The sequence below is a fragment of the Lactuca sativa genome, chromosome 4, assembly GCF_002870075.4.
Source record: "Lactuca sativa cultivar Salinas chromosome 4, Lsat_Salinas_v11, whole genome shotgun sequence".
NCBI lineage: Eukaryota > Viridiplantae > Streptophyta > Magnoliopsida > Asterales > Asteraceae > Lactuca > Lactuca sativa.
In genome coordinates, this window is record NC_056626.2 from 20,670,975 (window position 1) to 20,681,452 (window position 10,478).

Sequence of the window (10,478 nt, forward strand, 5' to 3'; positions counted from 1 at the left end):
AGTTATTTTTCTAATAAGATATTTATCGGTTTAAAAAAAAATCTATAATAATAAGTTTGAAGAAAGTAAATTAGAATGTCTATATAATATATAATAAAATGAAGTGTATATATAATGTTTTTGTATCATTTTCTTCAAATGAGATATATCGTAGTGTGTCAGAAATGTGCCAGATGCAATGAGTAAATGGTGAACAATAATGACTTTTGTCTTTATTTTATTTATTTGTTTGAATTTGAAAATGAACTACTTCTGTTCTTGATTTCGCCCAATACCAATTAATAAATGACCTAATTTTCCCGCCAAACAGAACTTTGATCGATCGCTTGTAAAAAAGACTAAAAGATGCTTAAGTATCTCTGTCAAACCCTAAAATCATCACCCAGAAACCCCAAATCAATGATTCCAATTTCTCATTTCCAAAACCGCAAGAAAACCCAACTCTCGAATCCGGCCATAGATTTCATATTGGATGAATGTGCAGACCTCCCGTCATCAAACCCCATTAAAAAACCAACACAAGATACACCGAAAACCGCAGAACCAGTTGACGCTGAAACCTCGAGTATTGTGATTTCACATCACTGGCCGGAATGGGTTGTGTTGATGCAGAAGCTGATGAAAAACGGTTACTTCGATGTCGTCGGGAATCCATTTCGAAGTGGAGAGTTGATCCATGGGAAGGGTTGTAATCAAATTCGAACCGCTTGTCTTAACTTTGCTCGTGATCGGCCTGATCTCATGAGGTATATAACATTGCTCTTCATTTGTTTTTAAGTTACGACGCTTCTGAGCTGAAGCACACCACGTGTTTGACAATAATCCTCTGTGAAACTTCTCCACCTCTTACTTATCCACTTATCACGGCTTTGTGATTCAGTTACTTGACGAGAGGGGACATACACGCGGTTGCCGGATCTGGCTGCCCCAGCATAGATCGGAAAGTTGTGAACTCTGGCAAACGGCTAAGGGCACACATGGGTATTCACGAAGGAAATGTACGTGAGAATCTTTGTTTATATTTAACAAAATATACAAGAAATAACAAACGATTTAACAGGTTTGCAGCAGTTGCATTTTGAGGGGAAACTGTGAGAGAGCATATGTGAAGCCACGTGAAGATGAAGGTGGTCGGACTGTTGATGTGATGCGTTTTGTACTCACCTATGGCCTTCATCGTCTCAATGATTCACCAGATAATGAACCTTTTACGAACAAAAGGTTTGAGGAAGCAATCAGAAGTTTAATCAGAGATATGGTGAAGTATAGCAAGGAAAAACTTGATTTTTATACTTCAAAACGTGCTCCATCTGTTCAGAGAAATACAAAAAATCGTTGTGAATTCCATGAAAGACTTGAAACATCAGGAGACAATTGGGATCACGTTGAGCTGCAAAGGGGAGATTGGCTATGTAAAAGGTATACTAACTTTTGTAATTCTTAGTATTTGATTTTTAGAGGTAAATCTTGATTTCTAATTTTGTTTTTAAGTTGATATTATTCGATAAACAGATGCAGTTTTCTAAATTTTGCCAAGAACACAAGATGTTTGCAGTGCCATACAAACCCACCAAAGAGACAACTCAATCCAGGGGAATGGGAGTGTGACTCGTGAGTTCTTCTTCTTCCCTTTCCAAACTCCATATAATACTTCCTTGACCTTACTTAATAAGAGTCCCACTTAAACCAGCATTGTTTAGTTCATACTAGTGTTAATTGTTAAATGCAAGAAATAGCAACATACTTTTCATTTAGGGTTAATTACGTAAATACAATTTTCCATGTAGCATTTCATGTTTTTCGACAATATTAAACAAATTTATATCCACCACACAAAAAACCTTTAAAAAAAATTCTATTTCGAAAGTATTCTGCTATGAACTCACTCAATTCTTAATATGAAAAAGCAATAATTCAATATGCAACACAGAGAACAGATTAGATATTCACTCAATAGTATTCTAATGATTAAGAACAAGGATAATTTGGCATATTCGAGAAACCACTATCCCAAAAGGTACCAAGACTAGATTTTCACAAAAGATAGATGATGATACCTGCACTCTCACTTCCCTCTTATAATCATTGTTGCAACAAACTAAATAGAAAAAATACCCAAAATACCCCTCCCACCAAAAGATGCTTTTTTTTTTTTTTGTGATTTCCCATAATACCCTTTTCTACAAAATGTAAGATTAAGTGAATGCTTAGCATATTCATGATCCAGTTTTCATCCAATTACAACCAACCTAACATACGATGAATAATCTAAAAATCATACACTTCAAAGAATAAAATTTCAATCAAAATACGTTAGTTACTGTAAAAGTTCATGCACTTTACAGTTCAAAGTTCATAATAATAAAACATACTTCAAAGTTTAAAATAAAACATGATTGTTTTATATATATGTATTTTTGTAATTTATTTTATTTTTATCTTTATATATATATATATATATATATATATATATATATATATATATATATATATATATATATATATATATATATATATATATATATATATATATATATATATATATATATATATATATATATATATAGACACACACTAGGTGTGAAACCCATGAACTACATGGTTTGATCAAAAAAAATTATATATGAAGATATAAACTTTAAATATTTTTAGTAAAAAAAACATAAAATATCAAAGTGTAAACATTAAATATTTTTCAAAATATATATACAAACAAAATGATGAATAAATAAATAATTCAATTTATATTAATAAAACAAACTATGGAAAAATAATTATATTTTGACCATATAACATTTTTTTTTAGTTTGTCAATAAAAAGCAACAAAGTTTGATTATTTTTTTTTATATAGAGCATTTTGCCTAAAATGACAATGAACTTAAAAAAAAAACATGTCAATTTTGAATTATATATATTGAAGAAAACATATTAAATTTTGAAAATATAAAGAAACAAATTAATGACACATTAATTACTTTCTATAACCTAAAAATTAGATAGTTAATTAAGAAAAAAATAAAAAATTACCGACAAGTGGAAATTAATTTTTAAGAATTAACCACAAAATTACGTGTGTCCAAACGCATAATAAATTGACAAGTGGCAAAAAGTTCTTTATTTATTGGATGGGTATAGCTTTTAATTATGGATTTTAATTTAATTGCAGTGGTCGGTTTCTGTTAGAAATTTCAAAACTTCTAAAATATATTGAAACTGACCAACATTTTGGCTCCATGTATAAAAGACAGTCAAAATATTAGATGTACATTTTTGTGGTTATCTATATTAGCATATTCTATTTTCATTTCTACAATTCTACTATACATCTAGCACTTTAGAATTTTTTTTTTCATTAAGTCCTTATACTTTAAATTATCTACCAACCAGTTTATAGCATTGTACATCTATTTTTATTTTTACTATTGAGAGATCATACTTGTCTCACCAAATGATCAAACTGTGAACAAACATCACAAAACCATCATCTATGTTGCAAAATAAAGTTTGTTAACTATCTTTTTAATGATGTCTTATTGCAAAAAGAGAAACAAATGCGATTTTTTCTTCTTTTTAATGATGTCCATTCATAAAACAATTTGGTAAAATTCTATTTTAGAAAATGAGTTTATATTGTGATAGATGTTCGAAAGGGTCATTTGGTGTAAGGACACCACCCGTTTTGGGGAATCATTTTACTGATTAATATTTTCCAACTTACAAGATAATCTTGTTATAGAAAGATATAAAAAGATGATGTTTTCATAAACATATTTATGAGTACGTTGCTATTCTTGCATTTAACCCTTCATAATACATAATTTTCATTAAAAAATAGAATTCATTTTCACTAAATCAAGTTTACTAGGTTCTGAGTTTGTCTTGGTAATTAACTAATTATGATGTGGTCTTTATGCCAAGAAAGATGATAAAAAATTTCCCCCATGTTTAAAACAAACTTTTGGTTCTCACATTCATTTTGCAGATGCAACTACATAAACTTCAGGAGAAACACAGCATGCTTGAAATGCGATCATAAACGCCCAAAAGCATTCAGATAGTTGGATTTGGATTCGATCAAAAGATGAGAGTAATTTTTCATATCACAACAAGTATACATACATGTATCACTGTGTTTTGTTCTATTCTATTCTATACAACATGTAAATAATAATATGAATACAACAATCCATTTTTTACTATTACATCAACCTGTTTTGTTATCGATTCTGTAGAAATTGGTCAACGTCTTTCCGTCAAGCTCCTTCCTGAAAAATCTTCCGATGTAATCTGCATATGTAAATTCCTTGTAAACCGCCGGTTTCTCAGCAGATATCACCTCCGGGAACGGCCCATACGTGCCCTCTCGGTTGCTTGGATTGAAAAACACGGCAACAGAGACACGTGCACCTTCAACAGGGTTTGCCAATACTCGATGTTCCACGCTTTTGTATTCATCATTAGACATCATCTATGCCATAAATTAATACAATTTTTTATACGATTCCGATCATGTGTTTCGATTAATTTATATATAAAACAAACGTACCTGAAGCAGATCGCCGATGTTGATAACAACGGCGCCGGGGACTGCCTCGACGTCAGCCCAGTCGTCACCACACTTGACCTGCAACAATCCACCGACCTCGTTCTGCACCAGGACGGTTAGTGCGCCGGGATCGGTGTGGGCGGTGAGCCCCACCGTGAGATCTGGCTGTGGGCACCGGGGATAATAATGGGAAGCATCTACCCTTGCTTCCAAAAATGATAACTCCTTTAACCTGTCGCTCTTTACTCCCAATCCTTGGCATAAAATCGACATCAATTCTTCTGCTAACCCCACCGCCGCCTTGTCCCACTCCTTCAGTGCCTCCCTACACATTTCCGGCACCGCATCCCAATCCGGTTCTACGGGCGCCATCCTCACCTGAATAATCAATCATACGCGTGTTATAGAATCAAGTTGATTACTGTAAGAATCGCTTGGATCTAACCTGAAGCGTGTCTCTCCAGCTCGCAGCTTTTGACTGGTACAAGTCAAAATTTGTAGAATAAGCTGCTCCTTTCCCTGCTTCTCTGTGATAGAATTGCATCTTATACTCCGTCGGTTGCTCAAAGAAACTCTTCAGACCATTAAGAACAGAATCGATTAGTGTTGTTGGAATGCTATGATTGACGATCTGGAAAAACCCTAGTGTGGAAGCTGATCGTCGAATTTCTTCGACAACGGTTGATCTTTCTGCAGATAAGTCGATGACAGGCACGGTTAATTTCGGTCGGTTTTTAGGTTTTGGACCAGGGAGATTCTCCGGTGGTTGGTGGAAGAAGCTGGGGATGGTGGTGACGCCGGAATCTACTAATCCCTTTACGCCGATTTTTGATTCGTCGAATTTTTTCACTTCTGATAGACGATCGTAGCCGTGTTCACTAGTAACTGGCGCCATGGATGCGATGATATGGAAGGGTTGTGATTCGACGGAGATGGCGATGGACTTTGTGGTATTAAAGTTGAAGACGCTACTGGTATGATGAAGTTTGGTTTTACAAGTGTATGTATTGACAATTTGGCATTTTGCAGTTTGATAGGAAAAAGAAATTTCCTTTATCCAAATTATGGTGGTCAAGATTACTTTTTATTTTAAAATCTTATGATATTACAAGGATAAGTGGCATGGAGAAGGAAGGGGAACCGAACCCCGAAACATAATATCGGAGGCGTGGTTTCGGAGCGAGGGGAGGCTATCCGGCTCCTCTCTCTTCACCTGATTGGATGATTTTTTTTTCTTTTGGTTTTTTAACGACAAAATTGCAAAAATGATCGTTGTATTTTTTTTTTTTTTGAGATGTAGTCAAAATCTCGATTTTTTTTGTATGGTCATCTTGAGATAGTTTCATTGCGGATTTAATTCCTTGGTAACTGAAATGATTTTAATACCATTGGGTATTTATTTTCTATTTTTAAATTTTTTTTTTTTAAGTTTAATAATTATTTATTCATTTTAATAATTAAAAAATACGAGTGCTCACCTCTTTCTCTCTCTCTCTCTCTCTCTCTCTCTCTCTCTCTCTCTTTCGTTTTAATACCAAGAAGATACATCATCTTCAAAACCCACCATCACCTACTCACTATCGTTCTTCTTTCCAGCTATGTTCCTCCTTCCAGCTACCATAAATTAGCGCCCACCTTCATCATTCTCATAGTCGATACCATCCGAAAACCTATATTATGATAATCTTCTTGACAAAATCGAAACCCTATCACCATCAGATAAGCTTTGGTGTGTTCAGCGATGATGTCGTTGCTTATTTCCTACTGGAGCAAACTAAATAAGTTGTGTTTCTCCATCTTTCATTCTCAACAAAATCAACATCCAAGAAATGAGTTGAGAAGGTCCAAAACTGAATCAAGCCCTGAATCTCTTCAATAAACCCCAAAACTGAAAGTTGGTAGAGGTTTCCATAGCAGAAGGTGGCAATGATGGCTGTTGGGGTTGGTTTACCGGAGGAGGTGGGTTACAGTGGTCAATTGTAGGGGATAAGGATGACACGAGGGAGATGAAGCGGGATGGGGGGGGGGGGGGGTTGACGAATTCGAGATTCTTTTGTGGATTGATTTCTAATTTGATCAATTGTTTATTTTCCTACTGATTTTGTGTACCCATCATCTCCCATGTCTATCCATAGGTTTAATCTTCTCCCCTTTTTGTTTTCATCCATGAAAACACTCCCATTGATTACTAGATGTGTTGGTGTGGGTTCTTATATGATTTTTTGGTGTGAGTTTAGACATGATTTTATCTTCTAATTTGGTCAATTGCGGGATGTGTTGGTTTGGGTTCATATATGAATTGTTTTTTTCCCTAAATCACTGAATTAATAAATGTGTTTGTTGAAAAAGGTTCAGTCGTGATTTTGTTTTCTCCGTCACAATTACCCAAGGTCTTGGTAGTTTTTGAGTGAACTGAGAACAAAGATATTTTTTTATTATATCAATTGTAACATCCAAAATCAAAATATTTCATTTTAAGCCCTTGATGAATTTTAAGTTGCAAAGCTGGACCCTTTGTACGTTGGGCGTACATGTATGTACGCTTAGCGTACACAAGTGGAAGCATCGGGTAGCTGAGGTTCGTACGCGAAGCGTACGAGGCCAAAGGCTAAAACCCTAATTCTCGAACTTGAGCACTATTTAAGCTCATTTATGACCTTGGACCCTCTTCCTTACCAACCTCCATTTCTTTCAAACATCCCTAAAAGCCTAGTTCCATTGAGAGTGATTCTTGAGCTTGAAGGTGCCTAAAGTAACCTCTTTTTGGTGTGTTAGCAAGGAGAAGGAAATGGTGAACAAGTCTTGAACGTAAGAGAGCTTGTAGATCCTGCATCTAGATCATCTTGGAGAGCTTTTGGAGTGTGAGAATTCCGGACCAGTAGCCGAGCAGTATATTTTTATCAGCAGTCTGAGGTGAGTCTTCTCACTATAACTTCGTGTCTAAGGCACCAAGGCCAACCCAATATCCATTTATGTAATATGCTAGTTGTTGTATGTTACATGTTGTGATTGAGTTGAAATATACCCCAGGACGGGGCTCAATATGACATAACGGGTTGAAATATACCCCAGGGCGGGGCCCACAATGATATGCTTGGGTTGAAATTGTAACACCCAAAGTTTTGAAGGCCAAGAAAGGAAAGAAAACCCTAACTTTAAGGGGGGACTCGGCGAGTCTAAGGAGGAACTCGGCGAGTCCAAGCGGGATCCGGGTCGAGGAGTAAGCGATCGACTCGGTGAGTCGGCCAAGGAGACTCGGCGAGTCAGGTCTGTTCGAGGAAAACCCTAAATTCAGGACTTGGGGCCTATTTAAGCGCCTCATTCTCTTCCTTAGGGTTCCTTTACTGCCTCTTTAACCCAGAATGCCAAACCCTAGCCGCCATATCCATTGATTGAGCCAATTGTTGTCTTGAGGAGTGCATTAAAGCTTGGAGAAGGAAGAAGGATCTTGAAGGTGCAAGGAGGGGGCTATAGATCTGAGATTGGGAAGATATTTCTGAGCATCTGAAGGTATTAAGTCGTTTCCCTTCCTTTAGATCTATTTTGGTTGTGAGTTTTGGGGCTTTTAGCCATGAGTAGTGATCCATTTGAGTTAGAAGCCGGATCTGGAGTTGCTACTTCAGATCTAGGTATATTTTGGTCTTGGAAAGCATAAAGTTTCAGCCCTTGAGATGATTATGGAGCCTCTTTGCCTTAAACCCTAGTGTATGGTGTGTTTCGCCTAGATCTCCTTCTCTACACGTAAAGTTTGCAACTTTACGTGAGGAATAGGCTTGGGAAGGGTAGATCTATAGTTTGGAGTCCATGCATGACTCAAAAGTCCTCTGCATGTATAGAGATCTGAATGGACTCGGCGAGTCCTTTGAGTGGACTCGGCGAGTAGCATGAAGATGAGGAGGAACTCGACGAGTGGGATGAACCGCTTGGCGAGTCTGTTGAAGGTTGTCTTGGACTCGGCGAGTCAGGCCGCGAAACCCCAAACCCTTCGAGTTGAGACTCGAATCAGTGAGTCGAATGGAGACTCGGTAAGTTGGTCAGGTTAGGACTCGGTAATCGGTAGACTCAACGAGTCATGGACTGACTCGGCGAGTCGAGTCGCGAATATAAGGACTCTGAACATATGAACTCAGCGAGTCAATAGGGTGACTCGGCGAGTAGGGTTGACCAGGAAGGTTAGCTTTGACCAGGACTTTGACTTTGACCAGAGTTGACTTGGTTGTCTTTCAGGGGTCGGTTAGACTCAATGTTGCATTGATATTGGTAGCTCGGGGAGCGAGTGGAGCAGGAGTTTAGAGAGTTGCCGGGCAGCAGCTAGTGGGTTCATCAGCCAGTTCAGCCAGTGCAGGTGAGTTTCCCTTTGTATGAATGGGTCTATGGCCACAATGCCGGCCCATGTAGTTATAAGTAGAAGACCCGGGGGTTAGCCCTAGGCACAGTATGCTAGTATGATATTCGGGACGAGGTCCAATAATAGAGGGCGGGTGCCCAAGGAATGGTTTATGTGATAGTTTATACTTGTTGTATGTGTGATACTTGTATGTTCCTGGTAGGGAGGTGGGTGTGGGCGAGGTCCCGTATCTCACCAATAGCAGAGTGTGGATGGTGTTCCACATCTCAGTAGTAGCAGAGCAGGGGCGAGGCCCAAGTTAGGGAAGGAGTGAGGGTGGGATGGGCCCGTACCTCACTATCAACAGGAGTATGGACGGGGTTCCATGACTAATCAGTAGCAGGACTAGGGCGGGGCCCAGAGATAGGCGAGGCCTTAGGACAAGATCCGTTAGTATGTGTTTAGATTATGTGATGTGATGTGATATGTTTATGTGCTATTATATGTTAGTGGGCGAGGCCGTGAGACATGCGAGGCCTAAGTGAAACAAATCTGTATCTGAGCGGGGCTCGAAGCCAGGCGGGGCCTGGAGCGGCGGGGCCGTTGTAGCGGGCGAGGCTCGAGGTAGGGGGCGAGGCCCAGGATAGCGGGCGTGGCCCAGTATGTGCAGTATGTGGTTATGCATGGTATGTGGTAGGGTGGGGAACTCACTAAGCTTCGTGCTTACGGTTTTCAGTTTTGGTTTCAGGTACTTCCGGTAGCGGAGGGAAGAGCTCGGGGTGATCGCATGGCACACACCATAGATTAGACAGCCTGGGAATGTTTACTCTGATAACGAACATGTATTTTGGAAACTAATACTCTGCTTATGTTTTGAAATGATGAATTTGCTTAAAAGTAATGTTTTATTAAAAGAAATTTTTAGTCTTAAATTTTGGGACGTTACAGAAATATACCTTAGGGTGGGGCCCATACTTGTTTTTGGGTTGGGATGGACCTATATGTATGATTGATATGTGTTACTTTGGGAAAACTCACTAAGCATTAGTTTAAAGTTTGTATTGTGATTTCAGGTGCGTCCGGTTCCAAATGGAAGGGCCCGACTTGATGGCTTAGCATTCACTCTCCACTATTTTCCGCATTTACTGATATTGACACTCTGATGATTTTGTATGATGATGAGTATGTTTTGGATTTTTGGTATCAAACTTATGGATGTAAACCTTGATTTAAAAATGAAAAATTTTATTTGGATTTTTTGGCTATTACAAGTTGGTATCAGAGCCTTAGTTTGAGGGATTCGGGCACACTCTCGGGCTTGTCAGAACTCAAATTGAGGAAATGGTAAATATTTTCAAAAGAAACAAAAGTCAAGTTTTTCTGAAAGCGGTTTTCTTAAGTAAAAAGAGAGAGTGCAATGCGCGAAATCGACCGAGTTCAAGTAAGTGTTTCCCAAAATTTAACCATGCTATGAATATATTTCTTGGAATCGATGTCGACTCTTTTATTTGCTAGGTGTATGTTTTCCAAGTTGTATATGTTTAGGATTGCATAGCCCTAGAATGATGGATTTTACCTCATTTCCTGTTCCTTGTTTGGTTGTG

The 10,478-nt window shown here is 37.9% G+C and overlaps 2 protein-coding genes across 2 annotated transcripts; one reads left to right on the top strand and one right to left on the bottom strand.

The window, feature by feature from the left end:
* Positions 1–233: 233 nt before the first annotated feature.
* LOC111915840 (zinc finger protein VAR3, chloroplastic) lies at positions 234–4,753 on the top strand. The gene is made up of 5 exons (XM_023911477.3): positions 234–746; positions 881–998; positions 1,061–1,419; positions 1,513–1,611; positions 3,984–4,753. Exons 1-5 carry the CDS (start codon positions 346–348, stop codon positions 4,057–4,059), a joined length of 1,053 nt encoding a protein of 350 aa, XP_023767245.1. The 5' UTR covers positions 234–345; the 3' UTR covers positions 4,060–4,753.
* LOC111915839 (1-aminocyclopropane-1-carboxylate oxidase homolog 1) lies at positions 4,071–5,606 on the bottom strand. Its single transcript, XM_023911476.3, has 3 exons — positions 4,993–5,606; positions 4,548–4,925; positions 4,071–4,469 (listed from the first exon to the last, which is right to left on the bottom strand). The coding sequence occupies exons 1-3, from the start codon at positions 5,440–5,442 to the stop codon at positions 4,206–4,208; spliced, it is 1,092 nt and encodes a 363-aa protein (XP_023767244.1). The 5' UTR covers positions 5,443–5,606; the 3' UTR covers positions 4,071–4,205.
* Between the last annotated feature and the right edge of the window lie 4,872 nt (positions 5,607–10,478).

Excerpts from the sequence above, each read along its gene's own strand:
- LOC111915839 (XM_023911476.3), bottom strand. The coding sequence starts at position 5,442 with ATGGCGCCAGTTACTAGTGAACACGGCTACGATCGTCTATCAGAAGTG. Across the intron at positions 4,926-4,992 it reads GCTGGAGAGACACGCTTCAG|GTGAGGATGGCGCCCGTAGA; the intron begins GTTAGATCCAAG and ends TTGATTATTCAG. Across the intron at positions 4,470-4,547 it reads ACATCGGCGATCTGCTTCAG|ATGATGTCTAATGATGAATA; the intron begins GTACGTTTGTTT and ends TTTATGGCATAG.
- LOC111915840 (XM_023911477.3), top strand. The coding sequence starts at position 346 with ATGCTTAAGTATCTCTGTCAAACCCTAAAATCATCACCCAGAAACCCC. Across the intron at positions 999-1,060 it reads TGGGTATTCACGAAGGAAAT|GTTTGCAGCAGTTGCATTTT; the intron begins GTACGTGAGAAT and ends ACGATTTAACAG. Across the intron at positions 1,420-1,512 it reads GGAGATTGGCTATGTAAAAG|ATGCAGTTTTCTAAATTTTG; the intron begins GTATACTAACTT and ends TTCGATAAACAG.